The following is a 22394-nucleotide window of genomic DNA, read 5'->3' as shown; positions in this document are numbered from 1 at the left end:
GAGAGCTGCAGACAGAAAGGGAGCTTATTTTTTTCTCCCTTTCTCTCTCTCGTCAACTTTTAGCGCTCCGCTAATTCAATTGTGGCGTTTTCGTGTCACAGATTTACAAACACCAATTAAAACTTGTCAAATCTGTGTTTCTAAGGTTGAGCGCGGCTCCTGTCATGCAGTAGGATTACACAGTGGTGACAGCCTGGAGATATTTATCAAAAGATGACAAACCTAATGGTAATCAGGTTGATTTTGACACAAACCTTTTGGACGTGTTACTGCTGCTCATTGCTGAAATGCAAATCCCACATGCTGTCAGTCGCAGGCACACGCTGTCTTCGCTTTAGTCTTCTTTAATTCTGCGTTTTCTTTCTTGTACACTTGCTCCCCTCGCGCTCCCTGCTCCTGTTCTCCTCCTTTTGTTGTCAACTCACCACATGCCAGCCTGCAGTGCTTTAACCTTTGCTGTTGTTCTCCATCCCTCAAAGCTGCGCTGTTCAGCGCGTCCCCTCCTTGACTGTGTTCAGTTGACAGCGCTACGCCCCCGTGGCTCACCAGCACAATGGCCCTCCACAAAGGCCCCAGGAGCATCCTCCACCTCCACCACCAAATTCCCCCAGCCCCGGGAGACAGCCGTGGCAAATCCCATTCTGCTGCAAAACACATACTCGCACACAAACACACACACACACACACAAGTGCATAGACAGAAACGAGCAGACACATTGATGTTTGTCTCAGCTTGGCTGTCAGCTTCATACTGTACTTTTGGGAGAAAGACACTCCTGTGCTTTTGTGAGACAGGCAGTCAATACGAGGAGTTAGAATTTCATAAGCAAATGCTTCATTTTTTCCCCTCTCTGTTTCTCTTGGGGGTGTTGTGTGCTTAGAGAAAGAGAGGTAAAAGAACATGCTGGCCTAAGATATATTTATCCGGTGCAGAAATGAAGAAATGTGACAGTGAAACAGTGAAAACCTGCTTCAGAAACTGCTTTTTCCTGTTTAGCCTTTTTTCCCACAGCTTGACATCAAGACCTCAGAGTTTTAGAAATTCTGGCCTGCAGTATTTGATAATGTTGGCTCCCTTAACTTTTTATGAAGGCGTCAAGCAACATTAGGTGGCAGCGAAGGAATGCTTCATGCCATTAAACAGGTCCTCGAGTGAGACCTTTGCACAGAACATGTTGCAGCAGCTCAAAATGACATTAACACTGAACACCAGAGGGCATCCTCCAGTCTTGATTAGTAATTTTTCCTCCTCTTCTTTCTTTCCTCTTTTTGTCCTCCCCTTTGCAGCCGTGAGTGGAGCTGAGGATGTGGCACTCTACGTGGGCATGGTGGCCGTGGCCTTGTGTCTGACCCTGCTGCTCATTGTGGTCGTCCTGGTCTACAGGCGCAAGAAGGAAGGCCTGGATGCCGACGTGGCCGACTCCTCCATCCTCACCACTGGCTTCCAGCCCATGGGCATCAAGCCCAGCAAGCCAGGTGTGTGGGCGCCGCGGTCACGCAGGGCTCCCCCCCACAGCAGTAGGACACTGTTCTTTGTTCCGCTTTCGTCTGTCCGTCTTCGCCACAGTGACTGTGCCGCACTCATCTACATGTACCACCAGTGCTGTTTGTTTGTGGTTGTGGAGGTGGCGCGAATGTGTTTGCAGTGGATTGTGGTCTAAGCGAGATTTATTATGTTGCGTGTGTGTGTGGTGCATGAGCTGTTTATTTGCCTGCCTGACACATTATGTTTCGCCAGCACCTTATTGTCAGGAAATGTACCCACTCTGTTTACTGCCTGTGTGGAGCCTCAGAGGTTTAACAGCGAGTAATAGAAATACAACTGTCTGAGTTGGATGGAGATGGGGGACTGGGTTGCTGTGTCTGTGATTCAGTGTGAGAGGGGGAAAAAAGCCTTTATATATTCTGGATGCTAAGCTACATCTGAGTTCTGTTTGGAATTGATTGTGTGGTTGCTAAAGAGACAGACAGTGATAGAGAAACAGAGAGCGAGAGAGGATGGAAATTGACTGGCTTTGACTGGAATTTGTGTTTGTGTATTGTCGAGAGTGTGCGCGCGCGTGCGAGTGCTTTTGTTTTCTGTGCCATGTGTCTTCTTTTCTGTGTTTGTTTCAGTTTTCTGTGCGGCTCGCAACAGCTTTAGAGAGTGCGAGGTCTGTCTCTGTGATGTAGGGACCCCTTCCCTCCACTCCCTCCCCAGCCTTCCTCCCACCACTCTTTGAGATTCACACGTTTGCTTTTGTCTTTTGCTGTTTTTGCTTTTTTTTTATCATCTAAACAGAGAACTCCCATTTACTCACCATCCAGCCTGATCTAACCACCACCACCACCAGTTATCAAGGCACCCTGCGCTCTCGCCACGATGCCACCGGGAAGTTTTCGATGACCAACGGGCCTCTGCTGGACCCGCTTCCCAACGGCTCGCACACCTTGCACAACGGCAAGCTCAACTCTGACGCTGCTGCCGAGTTTGTAAGCAGGCTCTCCACCCAGAGCTACTTTAAAGCGCTGCCCCGCGATGTGGCCAACACCTCATATGGGACCTTCAACTTCCTAGGCGGCAGGCTGACTATCCCCAACACAGGTAGGTTCTTCATTAAGGTCTATTTAGGTTTCATTCTGACTCTCACTCTGTTCAGATCAATTGGTTTGGCTTAAAAAAACCCAAAAAACTTCCACTTAAGCTTTTGTTCACGTACTGTAATCACCTGTAAACAAAAAAGCTCACTGTTGCTACATGTCTGTTATTGTTGTAAACAGAAAGTCATGTTTATTGGCCATTTATTGGAGGCTTTGGTTGATGTCATATTGCATCATAATGCTCCCGTTTCTGAGACCAAATAACACCAGTGCAGTACATTACTGGGCCTTGATGTGTGTTTTCAGAAGAAATAATAAGGTTAACATCAGGAGGAGGTATTTACTACCCGGGGCAAGTAGCGTGGGGTTACCAAAGAGTTTTGGGTGCTTTCTACCCACCTGAGGCTCTGCTGCTAACTAGGGTGGTCCCCCTGAGAACCTCGTGCCCTTAGGGGATCTTTTTCTGTTTGCTTTCCAACCACCTAACATGATGTATTATCCTGACTAACAAACCCTTTGTGCCCACATTACCAGCGCATGCAGGTCTGTGGCTAATGGTTTTCAGTAAACCATAGCCACACTGCAGCCAATTTGACATAAAATGGCAGGGAAACACAGGTGTTACTAATCACATTAATAAAGGCTTTGTGCCTGAATAAAACAGAACCTCTGTTAATGGCATTAGTATGTGTGTTTCGCCAACATTTTATGGAAAAAAGCTGCTGTGAAATAGGCCTATTTGGATCCGCTTTGGTTGTTGTGGCCTTTTGCTTTCTTGTAATCCTATTCCAGCCTCTCTCCATTTTCTCTCTACATTGCTGCACTGTTTGTTTGGATGCCCTAGGTAGCTGAGAGGAAATGCTAGGGAAGATTTTTTTATATTTTGCTTTGCTGAGTCAAAATTCCATTATATTTCCTCTGCTGCATATAAAGGCTTAAAGCCTGGACCAATTTCCCTGTTTGTATCATTTTTAAAGCTATCTGTTGTTTACACAGCTAACATCAAAGTTCTACTATAATTTCTATGCTGGTTTATTTATATAGATAGATAGATAGATATTATGTATACATTTCCAAATTGCTGTGCCACTCACCACATGAGGGGCATATAAGGCATAGACCAATAAATGTACATTTGAGTCACTCAAAGGTTCCCTTTATGTGCTTGTGGGAACTTGGCTAAAGTAGCTTTAAAGAGCTAAAGAGCTAAAAGGACACAAATGGTGGACCCTGAGAACTTTGATACTTTCTTATTCCTGAAGTGTAAAAGTGCAAAAAGAATGGGGAATTACATCAAAATAAATGAAAGTTATGACAAGAAAAAAAAAGAGTGCAAAAAGTAACATTGAAGAATTTAAAATGCATGCAAGCTGCAAGTTCTACAGACATGCAGCTTGCATTTTATTTAAAGGTTGCTCTAGAAATTGATCTTCACCTCAGTTCAGTGTTATTTATATAGCACCAAATCACAACAGCAGTCATCTCAAGGCAATTTATACTGTAAGGTGACGACACTACAGTAATACAGAGAAAACACCAGTATTAAAATATCACCCTATGAGCAAGCACTTAGCAACAGTGGGAAGGAAAGATTTCCTTTTAACAGGAAAAAATGTCCAACAGAAGAAGGCTCAGATAATGGCAGCCATCTGCTGTGACCAGTTGGGGATGACGGGAGACGGGACCTTCACAAACCTACTGTTATTTTTCAATAGCTCAGTTTTAACAGTAATTAACGTTTTGAATTTATCCTAAAATCAAATGTCAGGTGTTGGAAATGATCAGAAGGTCTGATCAGAAACCCATCGTGATGTGGTTGCTGCCTCTCTATAGTCTGTTTTTTTACATCTCTTTGGTAACATCATTTGGATGGATGAAGGCTCACGCTATCGCTATCTGTCTATTATTATTTATTACCAAAGATGCAGTTGCTGGCTGAACTAATAGCACTCCATACATTATTTCTTTGTTAGCTCTTTGTGACAACAGGCAACTGTGCTGCAGACATAAGGTGCAGCAGACTATCTGTCAGTCTCGAGAAGTTGATTTTGCCCTGGAGGTCCATATAGCGGCTGATGCAGAATGACAGTCACAAACACTGCACAGAGAACAGCTAACCCACCACTCCATATGTTTCTCTGTTTACAGCTCTTGGCTTCTTCATAATAAGAAGTGAAACCTCAAACTTGAAAGCAATTTCCACTTTACTGCTCCCAAACTTATAAACGTGATTCATAAAAGTGGAATAAAAAAACAACAACTTTGGACTGTAAAAACAGTTGTTTTATTTGGGCCTTGTTTCACCAGACACGGTATTGTAAGTTTGTGTCATGCAATGGCATCTTTAATCCTCTGTAGGATGTTCCTCTGTTTACAGCTATACTTAAAGCTCACAAAGAAACATGATCTAAACAATTTAACATCTGCTCTGTGTTTGGAAATGCTGCGAGAGTGAGTCGGCTTTATATGTTTTATTACACCTGCTTTAGTGTCTGTGACTGGACATTTGCAAGGAGAATTGAACAATAACGGCTCAGTCCCATAAACATTACTGTCTTGTTGAAACCCACTCCAAACTATTCAGCCTTAAAACCCATGTTTCCTAATAGGTTCATGCCAGGACAGCCATGAAGTGCACAGGCTGTATTTCTGTATGGGATACAAATTAGTTTCCATCAGTTATGAGGGAAATAAGACGGGACACCGAAAAAGTCACTAATCCAACATTAAATCACACAAAAAAACAGCGATTCTGCTTATATTTGTCAACAAGCCACATCTACACAGCAATGCATGAATAACTAAAAAGAACATTCAGTGCAGTGACAAGATGAGATATAATGAGTGTGTGCCGAAGACGCCGTGCCCCGAAAGAGATGTGGAATAAAATCTATAACAAATTATTCCAATTATTTCCTTGGCTAATGACAGAGCTGGTTGGGGGTTGTAGCCAATGTCCACAAGTGTCAGTTTTATGCTAAGAGAACAGACAGAAGGGGAAAAAGATGGAAAAGATCGGCCTTATAAAAGATATAAAAAGTCCACCGCGTCATCATTAAGTCCCTATTTTGCTTCCCCTCTTCACATTAGCCGATTAGAGCTTATATAATTATACTGGAAGACAGTGTTTTCATTTGGCTCATTGTAAGCTGTCCAGATTAGCCGATGCTGGTACGTCTTGTGGAAGAAAAGGGCCTTTTTTTCCTTCCTGTTTCCTTGCCACCACTCTCTCTCTCTCTGTGCCTCTCTTCCACTCTCTTGAAGATGTTTTATGCATGGATTAACTCAAAGCCATGTTGACTATACCACGCATTGGCACCCATCTTCTCAGTGGGACACAGAGGGGGAAAAAAAATCTCACCACTTTTATGCTTCAACTCAAAGCAGATATACTGTCATTTAGCACAGTTTCAGAGTGGGCACATGGAAGACATGGTTTATAGATTCAGACAAGGCTGTGAGCATTTAGGCACCTTCGCCTTATTCAAACAGATGTTTTATGGTGAATAGAGGCCCAGTTTTACCATGCAGAGACTGTTGAGATTGTGTCACATAGTCTCTATTTGTACAACATTTAAAATGGGATTCTAAGTGGATGATTTTGGCACTGGAAACACAGCTCAAATGCCACAACACTCAAGCTATTTCAATAGCTCTGCCTATTCTCCAGTGTGCATTCCTACACTCTCCTGGGGAAGTGCAATTTTCCTGGAGTAGTCTGTTCCATGGTCTCAATTATCTACTTGGTGGCAGACGGAGGACATTTAAACTGCGATGCAGCGTGCGCTTTTGTCTCAGCTAATTGTTGACCGTGGGGACGTGTGCCGCCTCGGCTGCCGGTGCAGAGATTTGCATCTACTGTACCTGAAGGAGGCTGCCTCTGACCTTCAGAATAGATTTGTTTTTTGTTTTTGCAGCCTTACAGTTTTGTCGAGTAGGCTGGCTTCCTTTGTGAGATGACAAAAGCGTTGTTCACTCTGAACAAATGAGCCTGTCCCCCTCCCTCCCTCCTGCTTACCCACCTCCTCTCTTCTCTCCCTTTGTTGTTATTTGCATTAGGAATCAGTCTGCTCATTCCTCCCGAGGCCATCCCCAGAGGAAAGATCTATGAGATTTATCTCACTGTTCAGAGGAAGGAAGATTTAAGGTGGGTCTCTTTAACGCTGTCTAACTGGCAGTCTTCCCTGCCACTAGGCTGTTTGTTTTGATGCTCTACTGTTCCATTAGGAACGCCTTAGCAGTCTGTGCCAGTACTGTGGAGAAAGGATGTAAATAAATAACGTAGCCTTTTACCGGGATGTGCACTATTTAAGTTAAATGAATTGTTTGGGAAAACACTGTTTATCTGGCTTGCTGCACTTAAGTCTCTCGTGGCACAGCCACTGCAGCATGCCGCGGTAGTGTCATGTTATTACTCAGTCATCACAGCTTGGTGCGACAAGTCAGCGAGTCCAGCAGGCTTTTATGATTCTCTGTTACAGCTGCTACATAATTTGCAGAGGTGACAGTATCATATCCTGCTTACAAGAGACCGATAAATTCTCACTTATATCTCAATGAGGAAAAGCATCCATCGCTCTCTCTTGCTCCTCTCCCTGGTGTAGGTTACCCGTGGCTGGCTGCCAGACCCTCCTCAGCCCCATTGTGAGTTGTGGCCCTCCGGGGGTGGTCCTGAGCCGGCCAGTTATCCTCAGCATGGACCACTGCTTTGATGCATGCCTGGATAACTGGGCCGTGCGCCTTAAGAAGCAGAATTATGAGGGCGCTTGGGAGGTAAGACGGCACTATCATTCCAGCACAAATCCTTTGGAGAAAGACAAAGTTGCCATCCAGTGAATTTGTAAAGTCTTACTAAACTTATTCAGAGCTTTTCTCCCCAAAAAAGTACAGACTTGCTCAGCAGTGACTTGAAAGGCACTCAGTGGTATATAGCGGAGATAGTTCTGACCCGGCACTCATCTACTCCATCGGGTTTAAATTATTGACCATCAGGTGTTTTCTCATCGGGGCTTGAACAAAAGCCTGGAAGCGCTGGCTCTCTAGCTGATGAGTTGCTAAGCAACATGTTTCTCAAAACAGACATTCTCTAAGCAAATTACTGATCCTCAAAGTACTCCTCTGAGTGCTCCTTGACCATTTCTGACCGCGGCTTCCAATTACAGAGTTCCCTCCCCATTTTTCTATCCATGAAATTTAAAAGTAACCAGAAGTGCCAGGCTCCAATAGGATGCAGTTGGGAAGAACCTGCCTACACACACACAGGTACACACACACAAACAAGCACAGTTTGAGGTAGTGTAACCATCTCGACAATCCAGAGAGATTGGAAAGGCTGCTGGTGGGCTTCAGAGTGTTACTAGGTCTTCTTTCATGTTCGATATTGTGCATAAATTATTCAGCCTCTTCTCCCCCCCCCCCCCCCCCCCCCCCGTGTGGCAGCGGTGGGGTGTCTGTGGGATGGATTGGCCTGTCTGAGGCAGAGGTTAGACCAGCCCTTTTAATCATCGGCCGGACCAAATATAGCCCAGCGGCCTGGCTTGCGTGGACACCAAAGGGGATAAAACTGGCAGGTGGACAAGAGAATAGAAGACGAGAGGGTGGAAATAAATGCAGAGTGTGACGAAAAGTGGAAGGGGGGGGAAAAGAAATAAGATCGAGAGAGAGAGGAAAAGTAGACAGGCAGGTAATGCAGATCTAGAGGAACGCCATGCAGGCGAGGACGACGCAAGGCGAGAGAGTGAAAATGGATAACAGGCATGCAGAGGGAGAAAGAGGAATGAATTGCTCGTAGAGCGAGCGCTTAGTGGCGTAATTGAGCCACCTCGGTCTCTGTTCCACTCTGTAGAAATATTAAGATGATGAAAAAGTGAGACTCCATTGTGGTTGCATAGCAAATGAATTGTGTCAATACTAATTCTATTGATGTAGATGGTGTCTGGTTGAATCGATCCTACAGGGGCTTGCTGGGCATTTGTCAGGCAGAATGCTCTCTTCAGCTTGATTGGCTAATGGGTAGAGTCAGTCAACTGGCATGAAGGGATTTTAGAGAAAATGTTGTCACCTTGGGTCCAATTTGTCTCCATCAAATTATCTCAGAGAGCAGTGGAATTATCTCATGAAAAATATCCCGTACTGTGATGGAATGGGATATTTTCATAGGTGTCTCATCCTTATTAAGGATGGATTTGCGATGCAGGATTTCAGCTCTGTAACGACGATGAAAAATGCAAGGTGTTGTTTCTGAGGGGTTTTTTTCTGTTTTTGTTTTAAACCTGTCATTTTTTTTCTTCTCCGTGGCAAATTAAAGCACCAATTAATTCTTGTACTGCCTGTTAGTGTTTTTCAGCACTTTTCACCATCAGGCAAGACTGTTGTTTTGCAGATAAATTGGCAAGTTGTTTTCACCTTTCTTAACAAATCTGAAACAATCGTTGTAGGAAATTCCAGCAATCCCGATAATCCAATATTCAGCGCACCTCCAGTCTTTCCTTTCTGCAGAAGCGTCTGTTCTTGCCAGGAATCTGTTCGAGTCTCCTTTCATGTTAACTGAATACCTCGTTCATGCATTATTAAGGAAACTGATGGTGTTCTATAGGATGTATGTCTTTGTATGAGGAGGTGTGTGTCTTTACGTCAGGATGTAGTAAGTCGTAGTGCGACGAAAAAGGAATCTGAAGCGAGATCAAAGAAGACCTTTTTCCCCCTGATCTAAACATTACCTAAAGACCTTTTACCTTTGATGTTACTCTGTCACACAGCACGAACAATAGAGTTTGATGCCCTTCTACTGCGCCAGTCTGCTTTCCTAAAAGCCTTTTGCAAACACACATACACACACCAGATATCCAGGCAAACACATCGCCCTTGCCTCCTACATAAATTGGGTGCCTGACCTTCTATCCACACTTTGTTGTTTTTTCTTCCTCCCCCACCCCTGCCTCTTCCAGGACGTCCTGTTGATGGGAGAGGAGCTGGTGTCAGACCCTTATTACTGCCAGCTCGAGGCCGAGACGTGCCGGCTCTTCTCGGAGCAGCTGGGTACATTCGCCCTGGTGGGCGAGTCCCTGCACATGGGCGCCGCCAAGCGCCTGAGGTTGGTGCTCTTCTCGGACGCTTACTGCTCCACGCTGGAATACAACATCAGAGTATACTGCATGGATGACACGCAGGACGTCTTCAAGGTAAACTTGTGAAAATTGTGGCGCCGCCTGTTATTGTGTGTGACGGGCAGTTTGTGAGGCCTGAGATTGGCCAGTTTTGAATCAGCTGAGCGATAGGTGGACTATTATGTCTAACAGCTTCGTCTGTCACATTGAAAGGTTAGCAGAAACTGGCACAGACGTGTAGGAGGTAGGCACAGCCATGATAAATTGAATGATAACGCAGGCCTGATTACACCATGTACAGTTCGGGATTGTGCCATTTGTTCAGATGTTGCCCCCCGCCACCACACACACACACTGACCCTAAGTCAGTTGAAACAATCCACACATCCAGCTTAAACACATAATATATATTGTATGTGTTTTGGGTTGTTGTACTTGGTTTTTTTTGCTTTTCTTTTTCCATCCATGTCAACGGAGACATCTCACTCCTTTCAGCCAAGCTGTGGTTCTGCTTGGCTGCCACAGGCCAAGAAGTTTCCCATCACTTTGTTCAACAGCATATTTCAACTTCGCTTTTTCCCCCCCTCCACATGGACAGAGTATAATCAAGCACTAATGCCTTCCTCCCTCCCCTGAGAACTGCCTCTGAGTAGCCTGTTAAGATTTCATTTGCATGGTTAATTAGTAAATTAAAAGGAGAGCCTGTCCCAATCTTTTCCCAGCAACCCCTGTGCGCTCGCTCTCTTCTCTCTCTTGCTCTTTCTCTCCACACCTTTTTTTCCCCTCCCTCTGAGCTCTTCCTCTTCTTCTGACACCACCCACAGCCACAAGTGCCACTTCCCGCTAGAGTCCACTTTCGCTGGCTTTAATGGCTAACCTCCCCTCCACAAGCACAATCTACGGACGTCTGCGGGACATCGGCAAACGAAAGTCAATGGGAGCTTGCACTGAAATTAGCGCTCTCACAGTCAGGGAGTTGAAGATGAGATGGAAACTGTGTACAGACTCTCATGCCTTACATCTGTCCGTTTGTGCTTCAGTTTTGTCCCTGCTGCTATCACATGATAGCCGACACACTCAGGAAAAGTCCTGGCGAAAAATCTCATGAAATGTGTATAAAAGAATGTGACACGGGAGCTAAAGAATGTTTTTCCACAGATACATTTCAGCCCATATGTTTACTTGACATTAGAGTAGCTCTAACAGTAGCGTGCTCTCTTTATTCAGATCATCCGATGACCCAGTAGTGTGCAACTATTAAAATGACCTTGTGTGTCTGCGTTGGATGCAGGAAGGCTGCTGGTGCACAAAAACTCTCTCTCTCTCTCTTCCTCTCCCTCTGGCTAGCTCTTGTTCTGCTATTCTCCGGCTCTCTTAGCCAAGAAAAGGACATCTGAGCTTGTTGACTCCAGCACTTGTGCTGCCATACTCTGCAGCTCCCTCGACGCCCTTGAGTGCATTAGCTCCCCGTCTCTCACACAACCTGGTGCTGTGGTAAGCCACGGCGTCTCGAGGGTTTTGTAGTTTTTAGTGAGTGATTTAGAACGTTGCCCACGCTGCTTAGTAATCTCGACTCCACACTGCTCTTGGTGCTATTATGGAGGGAGCAGTTCATTTAGCAAGTACATTAACTACTTTGAGTGGAGATTAAACTTCCCTGGAGAGGTTCAGACTAATCACTAATCACTATCTTTAAAATGCACCATTTATGATTAGACTTTCACTATGGCTACCATTAGAGTTAATTGTAGTGCATGAGAGTGGTGGACCAGCGGGAGGTGGTGCAGTGAAGAGTGTATGTACTGTACACCATCAGCACATGTGACTTTTATGACCACGCTTGCAACCTGCTAATGCACCGCAGATGTTAACTTTCCATGCATTAAACAGGCTGCTCAATGACGAGAGATAAAATGGATGTTCAGTGGCGAGAGGAATGTGTAGAAACCAGAAGGGATGCTGAGCTTTTCTGACTAGTCCCATTGCTGGCTGTCACTCTGAGCTGACAAGCCTCCATCAGGGAGAATGACAGACACGCACACGCACAAACACAAACACAATGCATTCAGCTACACTTATGCATGCTGTACCATTGAATCTCTTATCTCCCAATTACAGCAGATTAGAACCAATGTTATTGTCTTTGATCCTAAGTGTGCGGGGGCTCTGGGGAAACAGTGACATTTTCGTCTGATGCTTGCCGTATGTTAGCACGGCTCTGCTGGGACCAATTAAGTTAATATTTAATGTGTGTCCCACTCTTGATCGGCCCAGCCAAGGCTGGCACAGCAGCAGAGGCGACATAATCAGCGTTTGGTAGCGCCCTCGCTGTGCGCTCGCTTGTTCCAGCTAAACCTGTGGGAGAGCATCACTGAGGTTCTGCCATTCCACAACTGCAGTGAAGCAAGCCTCCAACTCGGAGGAGAGATACACCTAACACCTTTATCTAATTAACTGTAAGGGTGTCTTTCAGGACTGGAATATGGTGCGGCTGCTTTTCTTTATATATATATGTTTAGCTGTGATATTCTTCACAATCTGACAGCTTTTGAAAGTCTGTATGTTTTTCTGCAGAGCATAATCCAAATTTGAATAGCGGAACATTAATGAAAAATCTGTGTTTATTGATAAGTAAATGTGCTTCCTTTACACCCACATGTCTGTGTTTGTGAGGCCAGTGTTTTTTTGTACAATTAAAAAAAACATTTAAAAAATTATTTATAAACCACCCACTCCCTGTCAGATTTTTTTTTCACTGAGGTTGAAGCACAGATTTGTTTTTCCCGTATTAACCAGTACATTGTAAAAGAAACCATAATAAATACTGATGCAGTAGTGTTTCTAATAAATATCTGGATTGGATTAATTTGCTTGCTTTGGCAGTACTTGTCAGATTGAGCCACCATTTCAATCCACTCTGACTACTTGACAGATTTAAATGACATTTTATACAGCTAGGCATGATGCTCAGGTAGATTGTACGATAGCACCATAATGTTTTCACAATTCAAATAATTTGTCCAATAATTTAAATTTAATATCCTCAGTGGCTTTGAGTTTAATGCTAATTAGCAAGTGATAGCATTAGCATTGCCAGTGACCGTTGTTAGCATGCTAATGGTGAAACATTGTGAAACGCAGCCTCATAGAGCATATAGGTTTCTTGTTTAATTATTGTTGTAGCAGAAATTGCACAATTTTGTACTGTGTTCGACTTTTGAAAGAGCTCTTTATATGCTCCCACTGACATGCTTATCGGTTTTAGCTAACATTGCTAACAAGCGATAAGTATGCGTGTGTCCCAATTCCTTCAAAGACCATAAAGGCTGGAGCAGCTGTTAATTGGGACAGTCCTGCCTATGACATGCTGCTTAGGTTGTGTATGTTAGCATGACAATAGACGGTATAAAAAATGGACCCAGGTACCTTGATAATCACCCATTAGTTTCTGAAATCCCGTGATGTGATAAGATGGGGTGGGACTGACTGTGAGACTGCTTATTAGTTGATTAACAATAACCAATGATTAAATGCAAAGTGGTGTATCTATGCATAGAATGAAAAAATGTAAATTAAGAAGAAAATCTCTTCCCTCTGCAATAAACCTAGACCTACTACAGGGTAAGTAATGGAGGATTCATGGCCACTTGATACCGCCCTAACTGTATGCTTTATCAAATAGGAAAGTTTTAATTTAAACCTAATCTTAAAAGTAGAGAGAGTATGCCACCTGCGGTTAAACTGACCATCTTCCACATGAACAACTGGGACCTACCCTATATCTACACAAAAAAGGTCACCACCTGGATTTAAGCAAATAGGCAACAGCCTTCCATTGCACTCAAGGTTTAGCAAGATGACAGTGCCAGGATTTATCGGACAGAAATCTTGAGAGGGTTGTTCAGGGAGCATGAGACATCATTTTCACTCATGGATTGGCCACTGCAGAGTCCACAACTTAACCCCATTGAGAATCTTTGGCGTGGGCTAGAGAAGACTTTACGCAACAGTCTGACTCTCGCAGCATTAATACAAGATCTTGGCACAAGAGTAATGCATCTCTAGACAGAAATAAATGTTGTAAATAACTCATCAAGTCTAAACATGATCCAGGGAAATATTAGTGGGACTTGTTTCTTCGAGCAGGGCAGTGTATATGATTATAATCTAGTGCAAGGTTCTCATCAGAGATGATTTTGATGTACTTGTACACTTTCCCTATTAAAAATACTTAGTAGCTAAAATAAATTTGTGATAAACTAAACACATTGTGTAATATTGCACTGAAATACAAGATGGAGTTAAGAGATTTAAAATAACTTCAGTATCTTATGGTAGGGCAAGTTGGCTGGCTCAATTTAACTCCTGGCATGATGCTTACTTTTTCCCATAACCGCTATCAATACAGACTGATATTGAGCTTAACAGTTTGCATTGTTTTGTAGCAATTGCCTGTTATAATAGGCCTATGCTGCTAGGCAATTCACATGATGCACTAAGCATCTCTTCTTCTCTTATCTCTTTTCACACTCTGTGTTTATACACCACTTTAATCATTAGTAATTCTTAATCTCTGGCTCTCGTCCACAGCGTGTCTTTAGTCCTGTCACCCCTAACTGTTTACAGAAGATAACTTTCCCTTCCATGAGCCTGGTTCTGCTGGAGGTTTATTCCTGTTAAAAGGGAGTTTTTACTTCCCACTTTCACCACTTGCTCATAGGAGGGTCATCTGGCTATTGGGGTTTTCTCTTAACCTTACAATATAAAGTGCCTTGAGGCAACTGTTGTTGGCACCGTGCAAATATAATTGAAGTAAATAGTTGACAGATTACCAACATAAAAGATCATCTTAAAAAACAAAGCATCATAAATACTTTTAGACTCGGATAAATTTGCTTAGATGTAGCAGCCATTAAAACTGGTTCCAAAAGGAATGGCTGCATGGCAATAAAAGGGCACGGTTACCAAGATACAAGGGGTGGCTTATCTTGTGTGTCACATGTGTATACAGGTGTTTGTCTAATTAATCATTGTTGTACCTTTATGTGGTTTTTAAAGTCATAAATTCCAAGCATTCCAATTAAATGCTGAGGTAAAAGTGAACTCTCTTTGTATTCCTGGTGTTTTATTTCCAACTGCAGATTTACTCCCTCATCAGTAACACCTTACGAGTCCAATACATTTAGCTTTTCTGTCTCCCTGTTGTAGAAATGTATGTTCCAGGATTTAAATGGGTGTTTAATTGATGTCTTGCTGGTTAAATAATGGCCCCTGGATTCTTTTTGTACAGTGTTTGACCTCGAGCAATGATTCTTATTTGCGTTAAAAAGGGCTCATAAACTGTTTATGTGCTCCCACTATGACATTTCCTTGCTAGCTGCCGAGCAGCGAGCCATGTTTGAGCGGAAACTTTTTAGCTTTTATGTAACAGAGAAGAGAAAAGCAGCATGTACGGAGTGAAATACAAACTGTTTTTTTTTTCTGATCCCTCCATTACAAAAGTTACTGGCAACAAATTCTAGAAGAAAAACAGAAGAGCATAGCCCAGTAATTGCTGGCATTAAGTTAAACAAGACAGTCAGCTTTATCACTGAGCCCAGCTGAGAAATTGTTTCCATATTATATTTCTGTGTTCCTGTGTGCTGTTTTCTCCTGTCCTGCTCTGTGATTTATTAAGCAGAATGTGCATCTTTTCCCTTGCAAACACAGTCCCCATTTATAACTGAGCAGACAAGTCCCTTCTATTTGTAGTTATTAATCAGAGTTGACTGTAGCGGGCACGGCCACTGGAGCTCAGACCGATAGACTCTCAGTCAGAGAGGAAAAGCCTGTCACATCCTGCTGACAAATACACAGATTTATGGAGCCCACATAGCCAGGCTACTCTCTATAAACAAATGCATTTGCCTGAAAAGAGCAGCTCTGAAAATGGATCTTCACTATGAATGCACATTTTTAAACACGACGACACCGCGTCGCTGAGAGTGAGGAGCTGAGGACGAGTTTATGAGGATATTACCGCCCGTGTGCATGTATAGCTCCATGTTTTGGATGACATGTAGCTTGACTAATTAACTGATCAAAGGCTACTCATAATCTCCATTAGAGCTGGTTGTGTTAATCAGTTTGCTACACACAAAGCCGGCACAACACAAGGCCACAAGAAGCAGCTTGGCCTTGCTGTGAGGGGAAAGTCTGCAGCTTCGTGCCAGTCCGGTTCTTAATATATACGCCTCTGCTAATACTTTGATTTGTTTCGTTTGTGTTTCCACCCGGCATCCAAGGCTGGCTGTTCTTTTCTGTCGCAGGAGAGCGTTCGGTGCAGCCACTAACCTCTTTCTGTCATCACCAGCCCGGAGAGATTAGCTGTATGAGTGTCTCTTGTTTCCTGGTGGAGCCCGGCCCCCAGTCCATTACAGTCCCAGCTCTGGTCCATGCCGAGGGGATGGGTGGAGAGTGGGGTGGGGGGGACATGAGTGAGCGTATAAAGGGGGTTGAAGTCATAGAAAACTGTGGCCATGATTGCAGTAATCCTGTTATCTCTCTTGCTAAAGCTGGCCACTCTAGTGACCTGGAGACACAAATGTTAAGCTGCCTCTGTCTCTCTCCTCTCCTGCTCTTTTCACTCCTCCCTGCTCTATCTCACTCTCTTTAGCCAGCCTCATTGAATGTCAGGGGGTGGTCTTGGCTTTGCCTGACTCTAAATTCACAGTCTTCACACACACCCCAGGCTATCTCGAATTCCGTCAGAACAAAAGGGGTTTTTCTCCTGCGGTACTTGAACTTCTTGCCCAATTCATGCATCTCAATGCTCCCATAGCTGTACAGGTTCAGGGCGCCTTAGGAGAAAACAGCTCTTATTATTTTCCCCTGAATTGGGGGAAACAAAACTGAGCTGGTGCAATCATGATTAATATGTGATTTGATAAACTAATTCCAAACCTTGCATTGTTTTCCTCCCAGAAAGAGTAAATAATACGGTCAAATTTAGCTTCTCATCTATTAGCTCGCTCACACTGTCATTTGTTAACAGGATAATGGGGCGTAAAGAGGGCCATTATTCTCTCAGTCCAGAACATATGCTGAAATCCTGCAGAAAAAAGCCACTCTGCAATACACACAGTCACAGCAACTCGGACGCACACAAACAACATGCGGGCGAGACGGTGTCATTTTGAAAGCGAGGACATGAGCACACTTTAAAGGAGCAAATGCATCATCCCGTGTTGTTCAACCCCCCCCCCCCCCCCCTCAGTGTCCCTGTCAGGTAGCAAGAGAATCATGTCGCAGACCCGGTTTTGATTGTAATCCCAGTGTGCCGGCCTTGAACCTGACGTGCTGCTAGGCGGCTCGAGTTAGTATTCATTCTAGTCGCCACATTTGATAATAGGATAATTGGCATTCTGCACTCGTTTTGCTGCTAGCGGGGCTATAGATCTGTTCTATAGGTCAAAACCTGATCAAAGTCCAACACCCAATTTGCAATGCTAATCGCCGCCCAACAAATAATTGTGCTTAAGAACTGTTTAAATGAACCTCTCTGGAAGCCCACATAATGTGGCTTTTGTATCTGTAAGAGACATAATAGCAGAGGGCTTTTCTGTGGAGAACGCGCTGCCCTCTGTTATTAACTCATTAGACCTCGACGCTTTGATTCAGCGCCATTGTCTGACCTTCCCTCTCTGAGTAAGTGGACTGGGTAACATCACAAGAGCATGGGGAAGTATATTCCAGCTAGATGCATACATTCAGATCATTTTAGATTTTTTTTATGGTTTAAAAAAAAAAAAAGGTAAAGCAATGCAAATTCAGGAATCAATCTAGATAATCACAAGGGGCATAATAATCACGTTAACAAGAAGATAAGCACAAAGCAAACATGGAAATTAACAATGCGACGAACAAACAGTGAAATTCAATTGTCGGCCTGAACCAAAAATTGCTCATTCGTCAAAGGGGAGAGCACATGAAATAACGCAGGTAGAGATTCCAAATGGATAATTAACAGCTTTCTTTCCATTATAATTGGAATCAGTCTAGCCTGTTCCTGGGAAAGAGGGCAGAAAATTGAATCAGTGTTGTGCAGATAGAAATTACCACCATTCTCCACCTTAATTGGATGTCTTTGCTGAAATCATACCATGGGCAACCATGCTGGCATGCAGCGTTCAACATATGGCAACCATCTATACGCACTTTGCCCTCTCGGAGCTGTTGTCTTTGAGGTACGACTCCGAGGAGCGCCCGGGCTGACTGTTTTCCTTCTGCTGCCATCTTGTTTCCCCTCCTCAGACAGATTAAAAGAACATGTCTTATTTTGGAGGTGTTTTCACACCACTAATTTCAGAGGCCTGTTTTCTCTGTTGTAGTATGCCCCTATGATTGGAGTATGAGGCAGCACATGTGAATGGCAACCAAAGCGCTGGATTTCTGAGGACATGTTCAGCACAAAGCATCCAGCTCAAAGCGAATTGATAAATCAGAGGCAAATGTGCCGGATATTATCATCCCATTCCAGATGGTCATTTGGATGGCAACAAATGGTCCACTGAGCAAGTCCCACAGAGATTAAAATATTAAGCATGCATTTACAAATCTCTACTGGCACAAAAACAAAAATGAAATTAAGGAGATTCGCCATGCGAGAACAATGAGCAGTTGACTAATGGCTCGTTCACTTACTTCATCACAGCCCAGGTAGCCAGTAGGCTGGGAATGGCTGCAGTTCCTGCATGCTAATGCAGATGCAGAAAACACCGGCATATACAAACCGAGGCAGAGGATCAACCTTGCGATGACATTAAAGCACTGTGGAGACGAGTCGGTCCAGTCCTTTGTGGCCGCACGCAGAGACACTATCTTCTTTTCCTCAGATGTACTGTACCCCTGCCTCATGCTCATGCTGTGTTGTGTGTGTGTGTGTGTGTGTGTGTGTGTGTGTGTGTGTGTGTGTGCGCAGAAACAGGCCTTTGTGTGTGTCTCTCTCTGTTTGAGTTAAATCTATTCAGTGTCTGCACCATGTCTTTGTGTGTTCCTTTGGACGTGCGCCCGTGTGTGTGTGCGCTGATACATTTTCATTCCAAAGCGGTATCGTTTTGTGTGCGTGAGTGATGCACCAGACAAAGTGTAAACAGGAAACAGTTATGGATTGTTTTTACACGTTTTCACTTACCTCTGCGAGTGCGTTGGTAAATGTACCCCCCCCCCCCCCCCCCCCGCATCCCCGAGCCCTGACACCTCTTCTCGCCTCTTTCTCTTTGATCAGGAGGTGATGCAGATGGAGCGGCAGCTCGGGGGTCGGCTGATTGACGAGCCTCACGTCCTGCTTTTCAAAGACAGCTACCACAACCTGCGCCTGTCCATCCATGACATGCCCCAGGCGCACTGGAGGAGCAAGCTGCTAGCCGGCTACCAGGTGCGTTGGGCTGCCCTTGAGGGGCTGCAGGGGCAGGGAGTCGCTTTGGATCAGTGCGGGAGTAAGGAGATTTAATACAAGTGCCTGGCCGAATCTGTTAAATTTGTTTACCGGCAGTAATAAGACCTTCAAATGTGTTTGTTTATGAGCTCAATTTAAAATCTATGCCGTTTGTTAGTTTAAATTAGCCAACCAGAAAAGTAAAAAATGAATTGAACGCATGTTAACAAAAGTTAAAAAGTTACTGACTATTCAGAAGCTATTTGGGAGAAACTTTTTTTATTGTTAATGAGGCTTCGTGGTCTCCTAATGTCTCTGGAAAGTTGTTTTTCATTTGAGTTGGGCCAGACTTTTTAATTAAGCATGTTTTGGTTTGGCGTCAGTTGATCACTTTAAAGATTCACACAAAGAAGTGTTTCTAAGTCTGTTACTGCAGGACTCTGCTGTCCAATAACCTTTTCTGTTCTTGGCACACTTTGGAACTTAGTCATTTGTCAGAGTAGAGGGAACCTCTTTTTTTTTTGGTGTGTGCACCCCTGTGCCTAGACCGCAAGTGTGCACGTAGTGTATACATGTGCATAGAGGAGCTGAATTGCGTGCACTAACTCAGGGCTGCAAGCTGATTGATTATACTAGCTGTCGCTCTCTCAAAGGGGGCTCGTATGAAATATAGAGCAGTATGTAAATATCTCGAACTTTGCAACCTGAATTTTGGATCGGCTCCACCTTACTGCACTCCCCGCACCTGCGCGTGGCCAGTTACACTGCAGCCCGACGTATGCACACACAAGGGATGTTCCAGGACTAGAAAATGTTCTGGCTGTAACTATGTGAGCATTGAGTACCGGGTCCCCAATGAGAGCATGCAGACTGTGCCAAGCAAGCAAGGCGGCAACAATGCACCCAGAACAGAGGCTTATTCCTCTGGACTGTGCCTGTTCATTTGGAAGTGTTATTCCCCTCTCAGCAGTGCAGTCAAAAAGGCCTTTAGTCTCCCTGGGGCCCATGAAGACTTCTGTGCATTTCACTCGACTGCTCTGTTGCCAGTCTGCCTGGGTAACAGTGCCCCCATTTGGTTAGTAGGATGTGCTGCAGGCCACACTTCTTTTCGACTGAGAATCCTGGTAGCCGTTGAACTCGGGTAAAGCGAGGAGTTAGTGTGCACTTTTTTTCCCCTCTTTCTCCAGCATTACAACAGTGCTCCTCCTGGGTTATGCAAACAAGTCATGAATATGCAGCAGACGAGAGAGAGGGGTAGAAATTGCAGCCTCAAATGCATTCTCCCAAAGACTCCCTGGTATCTGTTTGCTAGACAGAAGCTGAAGCCGATACAGCAGCAATACTCAGAGCTATTGAGTATTCTTATGTATTCGCCGCATGATGTGCATTAGCTTTAAAGTAGTGGTGTGATATTTCAGCGTTTACACTAACGCCACCATTTGTATATCTGCCTGAAAGTTAGTACAAAGCTAAAGCAAGTTAATGAAAATAGATGAAAAGGGGAAAAAAAAGAAATGCTTCCATTGCCAGCGTGACAGATTGCGTGTGTAATCTATTAAAATCCAAAGTTTGATTTCTTCTGTTATCAGCAGAGTCGGGCTGGCAGCTCTTAACTCCTATTAAAGATTCTATTTGTCAGTAACAGCGCATTTATTCCCTTTAACTTAATTGAACGTTGTCATTCCGCTGCCTCAGATATACTTAGCCATAATGATGACAGCTTATGTCAGTGTAATTAATGATAATCTCAGTGTATTCTAGGCAGGCGGTCGTGTTGTGGCGCGTTTCAGACATGCAGTTCTGACTGTGCTGCTGCATGTGCTTCTTTTTTTCCTTCTTCTTCTACTGCAGGAGATCCCGTTCTACCACATCTGGAATGGTTCCCAGCGGTACCTGCACTGCACGTTCACTCTGGAGCGGCTCAGCCTCAGCACCTGCGAGCTCACCTGCCAGCTGTGTGTGTGGCAGGTGGAGGGGGAGGGACAGAGCTTTAGCCTGGACTTTAACATTGCCAAGGTAACGTTCGTTCTGCTCACTTAAAAGCTGCGGTTGGTTATGCCGCGGCTACTATTTATCATTTTGGTTATTTGTAAAGGTGATGATTTTTCTGCTGAGCTCAGAAAACCTGTGTGGCTCCCCCCCCCTTCCAGGACACTCGAGCGTTGGACTCTGAGTTTCTGTTAATGGACAGTAACGCCACAGCTCTGGCGGGACCCAGCGCCTTTCAGATCCCGTACCTCATCAGGCAGAAGATCTGCAGCAGCCTGGACGCCCCCTGTCCCAACGGAGCCGACTGGAGAATGCTAGCACAAAGACTTAAACTCGAGAGGTAAAGCTCAGCTTTAAAATAACGCCTTATCTGATTGCTGATCTGATCGTTGTCAAGGCACGTCGGAGCCGGCAGCTTAGCTTTGAAAGCGCTGATGAAATTCTGAAGAGCCTTATTTATCCAAACCTCTTGAGAAGTGAGGTTTCAAAGCAGAGTTATGCACAATATGTGAATACAGCTCACTCAAAATAATGATAGTAAAGAGGTGTACTAATACAGATGTTGGCAGAAAAAAAGTGCAATTTCAGTAATCAAGCACAATCGGTGTGGAGTGATTCACCTCAGCGGAGTGTTTTTCCTAAAGTTCAGGTAAACAGAGTAATGCTTTAGCAAGCTAATCCTCTTTTGACACAGCTAGTATTATAGGATTAATACGGACTTGATGGATACAGCTATCATTTCTGCAAGAAAACATGACCCCCTTCTTCATTTCTCCCTCAGAAACAGGTAAGAAGCTTAAAGTCTGCAGCTAAACTTCTACCTGCTACATTCTGCTTAACAGCTGTAATTGGAAATGCAGCGAGCTAGCTGCCCATCAGCGGAAGGGGGTGGTGGGGGGGTAAAGTTGGAATAGGTTTGGATCTGTGCCGACCACTTCGTTCTCACAGCTACTGTACTCTATCACCAGAGCACCTGTAACAAGAGCATAGTCGGGCATTGATCTCTTATCCTCCAATTTAATTTCTACCTGGTAATGAAATCAAATAGGTGCACTTAATTTGTCCAATCAACTTTTATTTACCCCAATTAATCACAAATTGAATTGATGCACTACAGGTTTAATTAGCAATGTTTTGCTCAACATAATCAATTCTCATTTAGACCTCAGGAAGGAACAACTGCTCCGTTGTTTGATCTGTCCTTAACAACGCGTTTTCCTCAAAAGGCTGCAGCTCCTTGGCATTCTGTCATGCTGCATTTCTGTGTTTGTTTCTGCGCGTGTAAAGTGTTCAGACCGAGCGGA

At 44.2% G+C, this 22394-nt stretch overlaps 1 protein-coding gene across 4 annotated transcripts in view; it reads left to right on the top strand.

The window, feature by feature from the left end:
- unc5a (unc-5 netrin receptor A) overlaps window positions 1-22394 on the top strand; it is a 152271-nt gene that overhangs the window by 123139 nt on the left and 6738 nt on the right. For 2 of the 4 annotated variants that reach the window (XM_085132415.1, XM_085132432.1), the window contains 8 exons: window positions 1288-1518; window positions 2282-2584; window positions 6640-6727; window positions 7185-7353; window positions 9528-9761; window positions 18952-19101; window positions 20953-21117; window positions 21252-21430. In XM_085132415.1, the coding sequence (XP_084988541.1) occupies window positions 1288-1518; window positions 2282-2584; window positions 6640-6727; window positions 7185-7353; window positions 9528-9761; window positions 18952-19101; window positions 20953-21117; window positions 21252-21430 (1519 nt within the window). The remainder of the gene's footprint in view (window positions 1-1287; window positions 1519-2281; window positions 2585-6639; window positions 6728-7184; window positions 7354-9527; window positions 9762-18951; window positions 19102-20952; window positions 21118-21251; window positions 21431-22394) is intronic. The other 2 variants (XM_085132424.1, XM_085132442.1) reach the window with 1 other exon arrangement.

This window comes from Neolamprologus multifasciatus, chromosome 2 (assembly GCF_963576455.1).
Source record: "Neolamprologus multifasciatus chromosome 2, fNeoMul1.2, whole genome shotgun sequence".
Classification (NCBI taxonomy): Eukaryota; Metazoa; Chordata; class Actinopteri; order Cichliformes; family Cichlidae; genus Neolamprologus; species Neolamprologus multifasciatus.
The sequence above is the reverse complement of the archived record's forward strand: the minus strand, read 5'-3'. Positions and strand labels throughout refer to the sequence as shown.